General features: G+C 34.5%; 1 protein-coding gene across 1 annotated transcript in view; it reads right to left on the reverse strand.

Annotated features, from left to right (window-relative positions):
- PHF3 (PHD finger protein 3) overlaps window positions 1-17,711 on the reverse strand; it is a 68,964-nt gene that overhangs the window by 26,023 nt on the left and 25,230 nt on the right. Inside the window, 3 exon segments of the mRNA XM_039853173.1 lie at window positions 996-1,389; window positions 1,392-2,783; window positions 6,805-6,966. Coding sequence (XP_039709107.1) covers window positions 996-1,389; window positions 1,392-2,783; window positions 6,805-6,966 — 1,948 coding nt within the window.

Below are 17,711 nucleotides of genomic sequence, written 5' to 3' on the forward strand. Positions count from 1 at the left end.
TGTCCCTCCCTAAAGAGTTTCATTTTTATGTAATCTGAAAGTGCTGAGAAAAGTCATTTTAACATTTACTTTCATGAGTAAGGACAAGAGTACAAAGTGCAAGTTATAATGTTCTTTTATCATATCAATGTTGATAGAAGTTCCAGCAGCAATCTGAACACTTGAACAGGATAATCTTGCAGCTGCAAACTCCACTTCATGTTTCCTTTCTTAAAAAGCTAGCAAATAAAATACAGGGCAGGAAGCAGTGTCATAAAAGTAGGAAATATTGAATCCTAAGGAAAGAATGTCAAAGGACAGTGCTAAAATCACTTCTTAAAAGATCAGAATTCACAAGAAAGAAATCCTTCAAAACGCTGAACATTCAAAAATAAATACATGTTTTTATGCCATTCCATGTTACATACAAAATTCACCCAGGTAATTTAACAGTTACGTTAGCTATCAAATTTCCTTCCAAGGTCAAGTTTGATAGTTACGAAGTCGTGGTATTGTTAGAGTGTGTGCCATTTTACCAAAAAAAAAAAAAAGTCTTCAAAAGAAAAATAAAATTTGCATTATGACCTTCACACTTTATTACTAGGTTCTTCTCAAGCCAAATAAAATATGTAACTTACAGACCCAAGACTGAGTAACAATTTTCTGATTAGCAGAAAGTTTTTTTCCCCAGATGTCATCACTAAATTATATTCTCTAACTGGTTACAATGACAAAACATTTCCATATATATACTAGCTGTTGGTCAGGCTATGTTTTTAGAAATATTCTAGGATGAAGTATTTGTAATTCAGTGGCTCCATGTTTCTATCATTTATCCAGGATTGATGTTTTATTTTTGTAAAAGTCTTTGTATGTTAAATAATTCTTTTATAGAAATTCTTTCTATAAAAAAAGTTCTCACATTAATCTCACCCTAAAAAAAGCAATTTCTCTTCAATGTACACATCACACATACACACACACACACACAAACACACACACACACACACACACACCTGTTGCCATGTGGTTTTTTGCAAAACCCACACTGCTTGCTGGGAGTCCACATATATTTGCTTTCAAATGAAGAGCTATGATCTGAGCCTTCTCTTTTTATGGTAGCTATGTTATCTGGAATGAACAATGGTGGCTCATCCAAAGAAAAACTTTTGCTGCTTCTTCTTTGGCGAGGTTGTAGGTTCTTCTCAGGTTTTTTTAGTTTCAGTTTATCCTCCTCCTTAAAATGTTCTATACCACCAGCATGTTCAAGTACTTCCTTTACATGACTATTGGTTTTCACTGCTAGAGCCAGCTGCTGGGGTTTATGGCACTGTTTCTGGCAGGCATGTAATAAATGTCCAGTTTGTGTAGGAGGATGATGTTCTTTAGAGCAACCAGGATGACCATGAAGTCTTCACTCAAAGAATGAGTTACAGGTTTAGAAATTTGTACTAAATTTTGATCTTGTTTTTTTTTAGATATAGAATGAGCTTGATTTTTCAAAGATTTAACCCCAGAATTGAAACTCTGAATCTTTAAATCCTTATCAACTTGTTTTTTTCTCACTTTGACTGGCCTATGAAAATTTTGCTGAGATTCTGGTTCATCTGCATTTCGTTTCACACTTTTGACATTAACTTTAGCTTTGTTATGCATTAATTCATGCTTTGTTGCAACAATTTTTTTCAGAGTATCTGTGGTCATATTTTGCTTAGAATGAATTACAAGTTTTGTGTGTTTGGATTTTATGTTTTTTGACTCTAAGCAAGAAACACTACTTGAAGGGCTGTTTCTGTCATCTTGAAGGTTTGCTGTTTCATGAGAATCCATTTTAATACTTTCAACAATATTCAACTGTTCTGAATTTTGGTCAGGTGCATTGCAAATAGCATTTTCTAAAATATTACTTTCTGGTTCAAAAGCACTTGTATCAACCACCTCTAAGTTTGAATTATCAAATTCAGTGTTCTCCAACTGCTTATGATTAGACTCTATGTCTTTACAATAACTCAATGATTCTACTTCATTTCTATGAAGGGAGTTCTTAGCTTTATCAGAAGTTTCCATGGTATTCTTCAATTCCAAATTACATTCATTTACTTCATCCACAGAACTGGATAAACCTACAAGGTTTTTTTCAGTCTTATTTGGATTTGTATAAGCAGCATCACCAGAGAGAGCAGCAGAAGATGCAGGTTCCTCAACAATTTGGTCACCTTCATGGGATAATTTTACTGTTTCCTTTGATTCTTCTTCAACTTTTCCTTTTGCCCTCTTTTCTTCAACAACAGTCTCATCCATTTTATCTGAAGTAGAATCATTCTGTTCAGGTTCTTCTTTATCTGAAAACTTAAATAATGGGCTACTAACAGTCTTGATTTTACATTCCATCATAGCTTCAGTTTTCTTTTCTTCAATACTATCACAAGTCTCTGAAAGGAGTGGACAATTTAATTCATGAGATGGCACATTTGCCTTTCCTTGATTATTACACTTCTGCTTAGAATCTAATCCAGTTTCCTCCTCCATTTCAAGACAAGATGGCACTGAAGAATGACTTAAAGACACAGATACTTCTGGTACCGCTTCAATTTGTCCAATATGTCGGCTGCTTCTTCTGCTCTCTTTATGGTACTCAGATTTCGGTGATGTACAAGCTTCTTCTTTACTCTGACCCCTTTCTGGTTGTTTCACCCCTGCTTTAGGAGCAGATACAGTCTTCACAGATGCTTTTTTTGTGCTATTTAAAGGTGCTGTATTTGAACGCTTGGCAATAGTGCTTTGTCGCAAACTTCTTACTTGTTCTATCACAAGGGAAAAAAATAAATAAAAATAACTTAGCTATTTTGCCATGTGTTTTTATTTTAATACAACTTAGAATATACCACTTTTTTATTCTGAGCTACAAAATTCATTTGATCATTTCAATGAAAATGTACTGAAGTTACTCATGATGGTAATTATATATATGTTTGTTTACCACCGTTCTATAAATGCTGGCAGAGGAAAAAAAAAACCTCTATGAAATTTAGACTATCACACCTTACTACAAGACAGAAATGTTTCGTCAAGTCTCTTTTCTATAAGTAAGCTAGGAGTAAAATGAGTTAAAGGAATTTACATTAATACCCATCTTAAAAACAAAAAATAAGTCTACATTAATACCCATCTTAAAGCAAGACTATCATAGAGTTTTAAACATTAAATATTTTTAAATATATAAAACCAAATAAATTCAGGTGCCAATGAAATGTGAACTAAACCACCTATTACAAACTGCATCTATGAGTTTCAAAGCATAGGCTCAAAAGAACTCTAATTCCTTTCTGAATATGCTTAGCTTATATCATAATTTTTGTATTTGAGTAATTCAAAATATGAAGTATGCACTGGAGTATTAGACGTAGGTCAACAAAAAGAAAAATTATAATTAAAAAAGTTTAAACTAAGAAACTGTATCACAAGAGAAAAATGAAAAAATATGAAAATAATTTACAAAAGCTTCCCAACTTTTAACAATATTTCTAACAAAGAATCTTAATTTGAGCTTTTCTTCCTTTCCCTATCCAGATGCATTTTCCAGGGGATGGAGAAACATAAAATAAAAAGAAACTAGAAAGAAATCTAAACAATTCACTAAGTAGAAAAACAATCCACAAACTTAAATACAAAATAAAAAGCTATTTCCAAACCTGTACATATCTGTATAAAAACTAAACAATATCATTTTTTTAAGTCTCCTTTTTAATGCAAACCCTTACTATGCACCAATATTTACAACATTTCCCTAATTTGTCATACATCACTAAACTGTGAGACTCTAAGGTATCATATGTCCCATTTGTCTGTAACAGTCCTAGGTGATTCACACTTTCACTCTCAAGTGTTCCAGTTTGGACAAAAAATCATATGGCCATCCTAATTTTTAGAGACTCTTCCTAAATCCCCCAGCACCTGGCACATTATTTAATCATTAGGTTAAGTATTCAACAACTTTTAAAAATTACTTAGTAGATTATGAACTGTTTATCACATGTTCAGCTATATAAAATTTTAATGGCTTATTATCAATATTTAGATGATTTTAAAGCTCTGAAGACAGCTTGTAGTAATTTACAGCTCTACTTTATTCATCTGTCCTGATATAAATGAACTTTTAACACCCATTACCTAAGTGATCGCTAAAAATGACAAATGAATAGCATATTCAACTGTGAAGGTATTCAGATAAAAAAATTAGTTTGCAATAGTAACTGATTTATTGAGCAAAGGAAAAGTCACTTTTTCTCCTCTAATTATCAAATGCCTTAGTTGGAAGCCTGGCTATATAGGCCACAAATTATTTCTCTACGATGGTCATTTTATTTTTTTCATTTCTCAAAATCACAAGTATAGGCCAAATAACTGATTAAAAATATAAACTGAGAAAAAAACAATAAACTAAATATATGCATCTAAGTCAATCCACTTCTCAAAATCCCATTAAAGCAATAGAAAAGTAATGTATCTAAAAAGGAAAGAAAAAACAGGAGAAAACTGTGATAATTGTGGAAGCCTAATAGATGATTAAGAAGTAACTAATATAGGAGATCCCAAAAAAAGACAAATACTAAACTGACAAAGCTGACAAGAACCAGTACACTAACACCTCAAAAGGCTTAGGAACTGGTAACCCCAGATGATTCTAAAGTAGGGATAAAAGCAGGTGGTTAACCTGAGGATGGGCTGAAAGCTATTTAAGAAGCAGTTAGATCCTTACCTCCCTCTCCCCAACTCCATCTGTGGGGCAACTTCCCTTCCCTGGTCCTAATCCAAGACTGAAAGCTTATTCTCTAGAGAGTATAAAACAGAGTTTCTAGACTAAGGAATATCAGTTATAGATCAGAATGGAAGTAAAATACACTAAAATTTGTGAGATGAAGCAAATGTGTATATAGTAAAAACAGATATATCCTAGTTAACTTCTCTCACGGGCTCCCATAATATGCTAGCAATCTAATGAGCCGAAGGGGGAATAATCTAAATTCTAACAACAGAGATTCCCCCCAAAAAACAACACAGCCAGATCACCATAGAGTGATGATGCTCAGGGTTAACAAAACCCAATCTACACATTGAAACGTTCCTTAGAGTTTTAGTTCCTACTCCTTAACATGAGCAGACAATCAAGGATCAGACATTTTGGGAGTCTCTTAATACAAAAAAGTCAAAAAAAAAAAAAATTACATCACAGAAAAAAAAGAAACTATATGAAAGACAACAAAAAACTTTTTAAAACACTGTAAGTACCTTACAAAACACAACAAAAGTATGTGAACAAGACTAGAATGCTACAAAAAGGGATGTTCCCAAAACAAAAAAGATGATTTAGAAATTAGAAATGCAAAACTTGATGAAAAAGTTGGAGGATAAACATGAGAAAATTTCAACAAATAGAGGAAAAAGAGTTGGAAAGTAGGCAAGATAAAAAAAAAAAGGCTAGTCCATGCTATCAAACACTTGAATAGGAGTTCCAGAAACCAAGAGCTGAGAAAAAAGGGAATTACCAATGAAAGAATTCAAGAAATTTCCTCAACAACAGTTTTCAGACTAAAAGGACCTACTGAAATATGCAGATCAATACCTAAAACACACCTACACCAAGATACATTATCAGAAATGTCAAAACACTAGAGCTGAAGAGAGGAAGAGATTCCACAACCTTCCACAAGAAAGTAGCTAACATAAGGGGCCCGGGGTGGGGGAGTGAACCTCTCAACAACACTAAAGTTGGAAAACCATAGAACAACACTTTCAAATATCTGAAGGAAAATGATTTCTAACCCTGAATTCTATGTTCAACTGGACGTGATCCCAATTTGAGAGCAGATTAAATACATCTGCAAACACACAAGATTTAAAAATATATATCGTTGTGTTCCATTTTCTCATGAAACTACTAGAAGAGGTATGTCCCCAAAATGAAGGAGTTAAACCAAAATATTGAACATAAGAATTGCAACACAGAACAGAATCCTCAGAATGGTAAAAGGATAAATAACAGCTATGCCATTAGGCTTAGAGGGCTAACACACTAGTCCAACAGGAGCAGACATAAGGCTCCAAGATATTTCTTCAATAAAGTGAAAATGACAGAATACCTGATATGCACAAAAATCTTTAAGAAAGATTAAGACAACTGGCAAAGGAGTTGGGCTATAATTACTGATATGTATGCAGAAAACTGTGTACAAATAAATGTATAAAACTATAGGCAAATGAACAAAACCTTATTAAATTAGAAAGATAAAAAGTTGTAGAAAAAAATAGATGATTTATTAAATAAATCATCTCTGATAGGATATAGAATCACAGTAACATTAAAAAATTACTAATGCTCTGACAAAATTATATAGTAGATAGATGACAAAATGTACTTTTGTGTGATAGGGACAAAAGGAGAAAAGAATACCAAATTTTCATCAACCAGAGAGGGAAGTCAATAAATACTTACATCAGAAAATCAAGAAGTAGCAATATACGTGTCACTTAGACACATGGAAATAAGTATCAAAAAAATTAATAAAACCAGCTAAAGGAGTTAATAGTTTCCTCTGGGGAAACCAAAAATAAGTAGTGGGGTGGCAAGTACTCGAAACTTATAGAACTAGTCAACTCTTTTAATTATGTGAATGTATAATTTCAATAAAAATTTTTAAAAATTATACCAACAAATTCACATAATCTCAAAATTGATTTTATCAAAATGCTCAGCAAGTTGACAATTTATCACATCTGTCCCTACCTAAACCTTTGATGTTTCTAGGTAATCTTTGGAAGGATTACCTTGTGCCATTAAACGAGGTGATTTTCTTGGTGATCTCACTGAATTGTCTTCTACTTTGTCCCTCAAATTTCTGTTAGGTAAAATCAGTTCTTCTTCATCAATCGTATCATTGCCACTTTCTTTAACAACTCCTTCGTCCATAATATCGTCAAGACCAACAACTAGAAAAAAACAAAAACAATAAAAAAAATTACTTCTAAAAATATTGGGGACATTAAATACTTAACCGCAGTACAGAAAACACTGTGAGACAGTTTAATGGACTACTATGTAGTCCTGAAAATCTAGGTCTATTCCTAATATATGATATTGCAACTAATAAACTCCCAATTCAGTTTTACAAACTTCTACCTTATGAGGTAACTAGTCAAAGAGAAGATCAGCTATAATCTTTCTTGATTTAACCGCCAATATCGCTCTCACTGTACCTTTATAAACATCATAAGCAACTATACCTGAGTACTCAATTATCCCAATTTTGGTTAAAGTAGTATGAGATTTTAATACCTTGAAAAGCCTGTAATATACGTTCATGCTAAAACCAAAAATTCTAGTTCTAACTGGAATTCTATTACTTAAAGACTTTATGCTACATGTGTGAAAGTATCGTAGATATACTTTTTAAATAATTTTTTTATTTTTCAACTGCATTTAGCATACGATATTAGTTTCAGATATACTTCTGAGTGGTAGTAAACACACACATGGTTGGGAGAAGGCGGGGGAGGTAGTCAGGGAGAGGGGGAGAGGGAGAGAAATGGAAAACACCATGTAACTTCCCCCTCCCCCAAATGTTAGAGAAAATGGTTAGGTTTAATATAGCTATATAATTACGTTCTCCTAGTCAAAAGAGAGGTTCATTTAATGAGATGGGAAGATATGCAAAAGGAATGGGAAATACTGAAGAAAATATAACACTGAAACACTCTACATTTTCATATAATTTATTTCTTTATATAACAAATGTACCTTAACGGACATACAGCAAATCTAAACGTGCAGTTGTATAAAATCTTATTAACAAAATGTGTTTAGATCAGAAGACCTGAATTCAAATCCCTGCTAAAATACTTAAATAAAACTTGATCAAGTCACTTAACCTATCAATTTCTTTATCTCTAAAATGAGAATAACAATACCTGTCCTACCTACCTCACAGGGCTGTTGTGAGGATCAAGTAAGATGATGTATGAGAACTCACTTTGTAAACTTTAGAGCACTATACAAATGTTAGTTATTATCTTCATCCTAGGGGTTAGAAGGAACCTCAAGAAGTTATCTAGTCCTCATCTTTGTATCCAAGTAGAACTTCATTTAAAAGAGCTCAACAAGATAGTGGTCTATCCTAAAATTTAAAGAGAACAAAATTCCTTATAAATACACTTTCAAATGATACAATCTTTTTGAAGAACAATTTGACAACAAACAGAATCACAAAACTGCTAATACACTTTGACTACAAAATTATAAAAAATAGAAGACAGAATGAATTATGAAAAAAAAAATACTGGCTAGAACACATACTATAATCCTTGTAACGAACAAATGAAATGCATGTGTATGTACATTTAGACACACAGAAAAAAAGATCAGCAGAAAAACAGATGAAAATTAAAACAGTCTATAAAAGTATACTTTTTTTTACTATTTTCTCATTTCCTGCCATATGCATGCATTACTCTCAAAAACAGAGTATCACTATGCTATGCACTAAAAGCTTAGAGAAGAATACATTTTGATGGGAAAATTCATCAGGACTCATTTAAGATATAATTAGGGAAAAAACAGGTGGCGAGTTGTTCAGTTAAAAAGCTATTGCACCATGATGGAATACTTATGTTGCCACACATTCACATACATTCTCAAAGAATTTTTAACATTATATTAATAGTTCCACCATGTTTACTTAAAGCAAAATTTAAAACTACTTTTCATCGCAATTTTATAGAAAAGCATATATACAATATATGCATTACAAATATTAACAGATAGAAATGAACAGAGTAGGGACAAAAGCACCATAGCCTTCAGTCACTATCTCCGGTGGCAAGGTGGATAAGGAATTTGGGGCTTTTTTTATTATTGTTATATTGTCTGTGTTTTCCACATTTTTTACAATGAGCATGTATTTTGTATTATAATTAAGAGAGAAAGGAACAATTCAAAAGAGGAAAATAGTCCAGGAGAAAAGTGATTAAAGCCTGATTAATAACAGAGTTTGTTGGCAGGGAGTGAAAAGATATGTTATGAATTTTAGAGCTATAGGATTTAGTAAGCCAGATCCAAAGATCAATTGTTAGGTATTATCTTACTCCATTTTCTATCAGCTTCTGACATAGCTGATACTTCTCCCCTTCTTGAATCCCTTTCTCCTCACTTAGCTCCTGGACATCACATCCTCCTCGCTAGCCACTTCTCAATATCCTTTGATAGACTTCTTCGTGTACATGTCTACATGCTGGAGACATTAAAGTTTCAGTATTCCCATTTGTCTTCTTTATCTCTACTAACTCCTCCCTAAGTGATCTCATCCACTCCCATCTATACTTGGATAACTCCCAAAGTTATTTCCAGCCCCAACTCATAGCTGATCTCCAGAAAAATATAATATGACATCTCCACTAGGTTGTATAACAGGTATCTCGAGCTTAACATACTGAAAATAAATACTGATTCCACCAATTTTCCCTCCCCTCAATAAAACTGCCCTTCCAGGGGTATTCCCAGTTATGGAAAATCCATTCACTCACCCACCCAGTTGTTCAAGCCTAAAACTAAACTATCCTTGGCTCCTCTCTCCTCATATTCTACACCCAACAAATATCCTGCCAGCTCTATCTACAAAATATACCATTCATCTGACCATTTACAACCTCCACAGCTAATGTTCTACTTCAAATCGCCATCATCTCTCATCAAGACTATAATAGTCTCCTAGTGTCCTAGGTTCCTCTAGTGCCATCACCCCCCACCCGCGCCCCACAAATAGTTTATTCTCCCAGTCATCACTGTGATCCTTCTATTAAGTCATCATGTTACCATTCTTCTGTTTAAGACCCTCCAAACCCTTACCAATATCCCAAAGGGTCCTAAGAAGATCCTCCTCAAACAACTTCTCTGACATATCTCCTCTCTATGACTCAATCAGTACCAATCACACTGGCCTTTCCTGCATACAGGAAAGCATAAGGCTATTTCAGAGTCTTTGTACTTGATATTCCCTCTAACTGGAGCATTTTTCTCCCAGATATGCATATGGTTAACTTTCCTGTTTCATTCGTTTCACTCAAACATCACCTTCTCAGAAAAACCTTTCCTAATGATTTTATCCAAAATAGCACACACTCTCATCATTGCCCACTAATCCTTAGCATACGTACTTTATCCCCTAAGACAGCAGTCCCCAACCTTTATGGCACCAGGAACTGGTGCTCCTATGAGAATCTAATGCCTGATGATCTGAGGTAGAACTAAGGCGGTGATGCTAACACTGGGGAGCAGGGGCACAGGTGAAGTCAGCTCACTCTGCCCACCGCCTCCACTCACCTCCTGCTGTGTGCAGCCCGGTTCCTAACAAGCCATAGACCAGTACCAGTCTGCCACCTGGGGGTTAGAGACCTATGCTTTAAGACATGTTTTGTCATACAATCAAATATTTGTTCATTAACTGTCTTCTCCACTAGAATGTAAGCTCTACAAGTCAGGGACTTTATCTCTTATTTGCTGTTGAAACTTCGAAACCTAGAAAAACCACCTGGTATATAGAAAGACACTCCAGAAATATCTGAATGAAACATTTAAGGGAATGAAAGCACCAGGAAAATGGAAACGTTTATGAGAAAAAAATGTCTCCATTAACCAAAATATAAATTGGAAATTTAGGAATAAGGTCATGACTGCACTTTTTTGGATATATTTGGATATACTGACGTTTCTTTTGAAACATCAAGATAATGTAACATGACAAAAGAAGAGTAAGGAGAATTTCAAGGAATTAGGATCAGGAAAGTTAACTGCTACAGAAAGAAAAAAGGGAGAAAAATACACTAATTGACACAGAAGCAGAGGGTCAAACAACAAGAGGTTAAAAAAGCAAATAAATGAAGAATGGCAACTAGTCTCTTTAGTTTTAAAAAGTGTAATTGCAAAAGACAGAAAAGATCAGTTAAAGGGATAAAAGATGGTTTTTCTATATAGGTGACAGAAATGGGGAAAAAGGTGAAATAGGCAGAATCACCCTCACAAATAGTGAGATGAGGGAATAGGAATGGAGAGAAAATGGGGCAAAAGAGGGAAATGGAGAGAGGGAAGGAGAAGAGGAGGAGAAAATCGATAGAGATCTGAGCATGTTTGTGTGTACTGGGAAATAAGTTATAAAGTAAGTGATGCCTTGAGGGCCCATCATTAGGCAAAATAAATCAACAACCTACAACTGGAATAATACTTAAGACTGCATTTGAAAAGTTTCTCAGAGGTGTTTCCAAGAATACAGCCTTTTGTGTACTCCTACTTCTCCAGGCAAACTATTTCCTTCATCTCAAAAAAGGCCATCTCTACATTAAACCAAGCTCTAGACTGTCTCCAACATTTCCAGGGCTCTCATGCTGACCAAGGCCTGCTCTCCCGCCAACAACTAAAGGACATAATTAACTTCTCAGTGCCTCAAATTCTTTTATAAAATGGAGATACAAGTGGTCACAGGTTTGCTGATGATCAATTAATTTGTATAAAGGCGGTTGGAACAGTATCTGGTACTTAAAAAGCCTCATATTAACAGTTAACTTTTGTTTCAGAGTCTCCCTGCCTGTTCTCAGGGACCTCCCACACCTCCCCCTTCAAGGATTATAAGGCAAACTAAGATTCAGTATCTGATCCAACTTTTATAAAAAGTGGCCAGTCTTATTCAAAACACCCACTAAAATGGGAACTTTGGGTTACGGGAAAAATAAAAGGCAATGTCTTGAATTGTTTAGGAGGTAAGTGTATAGCCAGTTGGGCCATGCAGGAAAAAAACATGTTTCTTTTACTCCCTCCCACATTCCAGAATTAGGTATTATTCTCATTTGGAAGTTTGGGCATAAAATCTATAATCATACTCAGAAATCTTCTTGAGCCTGAATTTAAATCACTTTAAAATTTCTCCAGTCCCCATTCCCAAACGGCCCTAATTAAATGTGCTGAGCTCTGATGCCAGTCAAGTCTACATGAAGTCCTCCTAACACTGACTGATACTACTTTATTTCAGACTATTTCATTCCAATCTATCCTTTTGGCAAAAGGGATAAATGAGATAAAAAGAAAATAAAACTAAACCATTTCAAGTTAAATTTCCTAAATTTCTCAACAACTGAGATTCATTTAAATCACTTTAATACACAAAAAGGAGAACCACCGTACAGTACGGAATTCTTCACATTTGACATCCCTTAATTTATGCTGGCAGTACAAAGGCCAAACTCAACTCAACTACTTCTAAGATAGTTATTTCCTCTATTATAAAAGTTGGCATTAAGTATCAGATTTGAGAAAAAAAGCTAAACATGGTATCTTTGCAGAGTCAATAAAGGTTAGATATCTATTTTATAGGGCTTGTGTTTTGAAATTGACAAAGAAAATACATGAATGCATCTTCTTAAGAGAGATCCACAGCTTTCTCCCATAACACTGCAGAAGACCACCCAGCCTCTGCTTCCTCCCTTCGAGTTCTTTCCTTCATGGATGAGTCATAAGTTATTCCAAGAGGAGTCTGTGACATGATATACACCATCAAGTTATATGTTACGATTAATCACTTGGGGGTAAATTTTAGATATAAGCATGTTCGTAATCTGAAAAATATAAATAATACCACTATACACATATTTTTTCTTCAATGCCTTCTTTACAGTAAACTTTAAAACATAGGTTTACTGAGTCAAAGAAAGTAAATATATATATTTTACATATATTTAAAATGTACTTTACCATTTTATATATGATGATTTTCCATAAAGAACTTCATATTAAGTCTCGATTAAGAACTCACTGGCACCAGCTTCAGATTTTTAAAGAAACATGGTTACTAAAAAAGCTTGAACATTTCAGATGTGTATACTGTACTGCCTTCTTGTATTTGTTTAGCTTTGTCTACTCTCCTATTCATCTTAATGTGTTTTTCTCTCAGTAATTTACATGAATTTTTTGTCATATCTGTTACCTATTTAATGCAAGTATTTTCCCTTGTTTACCTTATTTTAGTATTTTCTGTTGTCAACCAAAATTAATTTTTCTTCAGAATGCTGTCTTAAATTACTCCAACACTATTAAATTATCCAATCTTTCTGCTGTAATCTGTATTTAACACATTCTAAAGTCATATTTAAATGTGCACAAATATTTCAACTTTTGCCAAACTCAACTTTATACTTTGGAAAAAACTGGCCACTATTTCACGGAAAGGGATTTTTCTACCAAACGAGTCTAAAAGAAAAACAATGGTTTAAAACGAAGTAAAAGTTTCTTTACTGCAGATTTTCAGTCTTCAATATGCTAAAGGGCATTATATGAGAGAAAGAACTGCATGTGGTACAGTGTGACTGTTTCTCAAGCTCTATATCCTCTCTTCCCCACAGCCCCACACCCCAAAAACAAATACACCAAAATGATATTACTTCTGAGTAGCTCTGTCCCTTTCTTATTTGCATTTTCTAATGTCTCACCTTAAAAATATTTTGTTTAAAAAAATGTGTAATGTATGTATTGAATGCCTAGAAAAAGCAGCTAAAAAGATATACACTAAACAAAGTTTTTCTATGCAGAGGGTAGTAGTATTCTTGGTGTCACGTTTTTTAAATTTTTCTTTTTTTATCAGGTATACATGCATATGGTTTTAGCCATCTCTAGTTCCATAAAGTTTGTTAAGAAAGACATTAATGACAAGCACCCACTTCTCCACTTCCCCATTGAATCTCAATTACTTCACTGGGAAAATGTAGATTTTACACCCTTCATTGAAAGGTTACTATGAAAATTGAAGAAATTAATGTAGCTTCTAACACAGTGCTTAATATGCAGACAATAATATCTTAAATAAACAGTGGCCATCATCAGTATGTCTTGGCAGATCTTTTCAAATACCTTTCTATAGTCCTAAATGTCCTTCATCTGACCCTGTTCAACTGTCTAAATAATTGCTCTTATTGCCAAGATTATTCTATCAAGCTAATATAAAAGTGAAAAGATTTCCTAAAAATTTAACATTTTAATTCTATCCTAAAATACTATAAATCATTTACCTTTACTGAGCACCTACTATGTGTCACATGTAGGCCTCGATTATTCTAGATACAAATGATACACAATTCTTATAACAAATAACCCAGTTTCTTCAACAAGTAAATATCAAGGTAGGGAAAATTAATATAGACTGAAATACAAACTAGCATTAATTTACACATCAACCAGTTAAATATATTGACCTTATTTAAATTCTGCTTCAAACTGTGAAAAAATAATAATGTTAAAGAAACTGAAAGCTGACTACATATCTGAAATTATTCTTTAAGTGTTTTAGGCAGGATATTAATGTAGTTTTTTTTTTAATAAAGAATTCTTTAATTTAGGGATACATGCTAGTAACTGAAAGGTTCTGCAACTTTAAGCAAAACCACAAGTAACAAAACCAGTTTACCAACAGGCTAATTGATATAAACAAGAGTTAGGTTCCTATGGCATCTCATCAATGTTATAACAAAATGACATTATATTAAATGACATTATTCGAGGACATACTATATATGATTTCTGGGCTATGCTTCAAAATAATCTTGGGCAGAAAATGAGAGGAGGGAAAATGAGTGGAGTATAAATGAAACAAGACTAATTATTAACTGTTTAAGCTAAGTAACAGGTACATAGAGGTTCATTTACTATTCTCACTACTTTGATGTTTTCCATAAAATACATTTTTTTTAAAAAAGTTTCCATGAACCTTTAGTTTAATGAAGGTGAGACAAATAATATAGTGTTAGATAAATCATATGAATAAATTAAAAGAGTAATAGGGAGACCAGAGAGGTGAACAAAGGATAGTTTGTAATTTGAACTAAAATGGTCAGAAAAAGCCAGGGGTAATTGTCCTGGTTGTTCATTACACAATGGCTGCTGGCCCAGTAGAAAAGTAAAGACTGAAATCAAGACCTCTGTCTGCTCTTCAAGCTGTGCACAGGAGAAAGGGTGCCTTTCCTATTTCCTAAAAGGTACTGTATAGGTTAGGAGAAGCCTGGCGATGACATTGCTGAGGTGACTTTTCAGCAAAAGCCTCAACAAGTTAAGGGAACAGCTTTCTAGTTAGAAGGCACATCAAGTATCTAGACCTCAAAGCAGGAGCATGCTTAGGCTATTAAAAGGAATAGAATGGGGGCAGGTCTGTGAGGCTAGATTAGGGAAAGAGACAGGGAGAACAGCAGGTAAAATTAGAGAGGTATCCAGGCAAACTGTGGATGATCTTGTAGGCCAGAAGGACATTAGCTTTTTTCCTTTATGCGAAATGGAAAGTTCCCAGAGCACCATGAAAATAAGAGGATGGGACCTAACTTTTTAAAGGATCACTCTAGGTGCTCTTTTGAGAATACACTGTAAGAAACCCCAAGGGCAGAAACAGGGAAGCCCCTTACAGGCTAATGCAATGATCCAGGTGAGAGATGGTAATGGCCAAGACCACACTGGCAGTGAAGAAAGTGAGAAGTGCAAATGGCTAGATTCTTGGTGTATTCTGAAAATAAAGCCAACAGGATATGCTGACCAATTAAATATGAAATGTGAAGCAAAGAATGACTGTAAAGTTTTTTGCTAAGCAATTCAAAGGGAGTTGTCATTTATAGAGATGGAGAAGATTACAGGAAGCGAGCTGGGGAAGTAGGTACCAAGAGTTCAATTTTCAACATTAAGCTTAAGATCCCAAATAAACATCAAAGAAGTAAAAAGAGGAGTCTGGAGTTTAGGCAAGAAGACTAAGGACACACACACACACACACACACACACACACACACTCTGTCTCTCTGTCTCTCTGTCTCTGTCTCTCTCTTGGGTGTTAAATTATAGTTTCTTAAGTTACAAATTGGATAATATCACCACAAAAGTGAGTAGATAGAGATTTCTAAAATGATGCCTAAAATCTGAACCTTGAGATACTCCAGTGATTAGCAGTCAGGAAGATAAAGAGGAACAGCAAAAGAAAACTGAGAGGAAGAAGACAGGAAGGTAAGAGAATAACAAAGAGAGCTGTAAAGCAAAGATCAACTGAATAAACAAAACATCTCAAAGGCAGAAATCAACTGAGTTAAATGACACTAATAGGTAGAATAAAAGAGAAATGGTCTTTGGATCTGGTAGCCATGATAGTAATGGGTAAGGGAGAAATCTGAATTTGAAGGAGAGATTTTGTGATAGAGAGCACAGAAAATTCTTTCCAGATTTTTTTTTTTTTTTTTGAGTGGGGGGGTTGTTTTTGTTTTTGGTAAATGGAGCAGAACAGGGCAATATAAATATACTAATGAATAAATATAAAAGATGATGTGGACACACTGAAATTAAATTGTAAGGACAATAGAGTATACACTTTCTTCTTTTCATTTCTACCAAGCAAAGATAAAACAAAAGGTAGAGCTGGATATCCTCATCATGTTAACTACAAACCATACCTATGAAAAACAGAGAATAGAAACTTCAGTTCAAAACATGAAAACCTAATTTCATAAATCTAAATATGTATCTAAACATAAGATTATCAAGGCTATAAATGTACTAAATGTTTTTTTTTAACTATCAGACAACGAAGGTTATGAAATTAAGGAAAATACTGAAATATACATGCCAATTTTTCCCCCTCTTTAGTTACTCCCCCCCCACTCCACTTCCACCCCTGACCTATGATGTTGCCATTTCCCCTTAAGAACTGGATCTCTGAAGGCAGGGCATCTCCTCCCACACGCTCACAGCGTGCACCTGGGGCCTGGCGCACCTGGGGTATGGTCCGTGGCTCCACCTGGAGCGCAAACCCAGGACCTTCTGTGTGTAAAGCAGACGTGCTAACCACTACACTATGGAGCCACCGCTACATACCAAATTTTTAATTGGATTAGCTTGTTTCTAAAAACAAGCACAGAGAAAAGGCACCTGTACACAAACTGGCCAGTTCTGGAAAACCTACAGTGACCAGGTCAACACTTGCTAATACAAACTTGTGTGTTTGGGGAGTATCTGGGAGTACTTAGTTGCTTAAGGATTTGCTTCTTGTTTAACTTTTATTTTTATTTCTTAGGTTTTTCTTTCTTGTGGGCCAGCACATAGGGAAATCATTGTCCCGCAATTCATTTCCACAGTCCACTAAATTACAGACTCACTTGGGTGAAAAACTAAATATGAATGTAATCAAGTAAACACAACCCAAGGAGATACTAGAACTATTTAGTAACAGTGGACTACTTTAATTTGACAAAAAGGATTGACTAATTGCCAAATAATATATACTTTTCATTTGCTAAAATGTTCTTCACTTCCCAATATATTCAAAAGGCTGGCCATTACATATCTCTAAGGATGCTGATACTCTTAAAAGTCAGCTATACAGAGAGGCCTCCTGCCCTAACCAGCCCAATTCAAATAAAACATGGCCTCCACCATCAATCAAACAACCAAACATCCTCTTTCGCCTTCCACTTTACTTGGAAGGTCCGTGAGGACAGGTAATTTTGTCTCAACCACCACTATATTCTCCAGCACTGGAGACACGCTAACACATAATGGGAATGCGATAAATATTTGTTAAATGAACAAGCAGTACCAACCATTTTTATGCCAAAGCAAATCATTATATCTTATAATTGTGGAACCATGCTATAAGTGGCCGATACCTGTAGTGCTATT

Source organism: Pteropus medius, unplaced genomic scaffold (assembly GCF_902729225.1).
Source record: "Pteropus medius unplaced genomic scaffold, Ma_sr-lr_union100, whole genome shotgun sequence".
NCBI classification, from domain to species: domain Eukaryota; kingdom Metazoa; phylum Chordata; class Mammalia; order Chiroptera; family Pteropodidae; genus Pteropus; species Pteropus medius.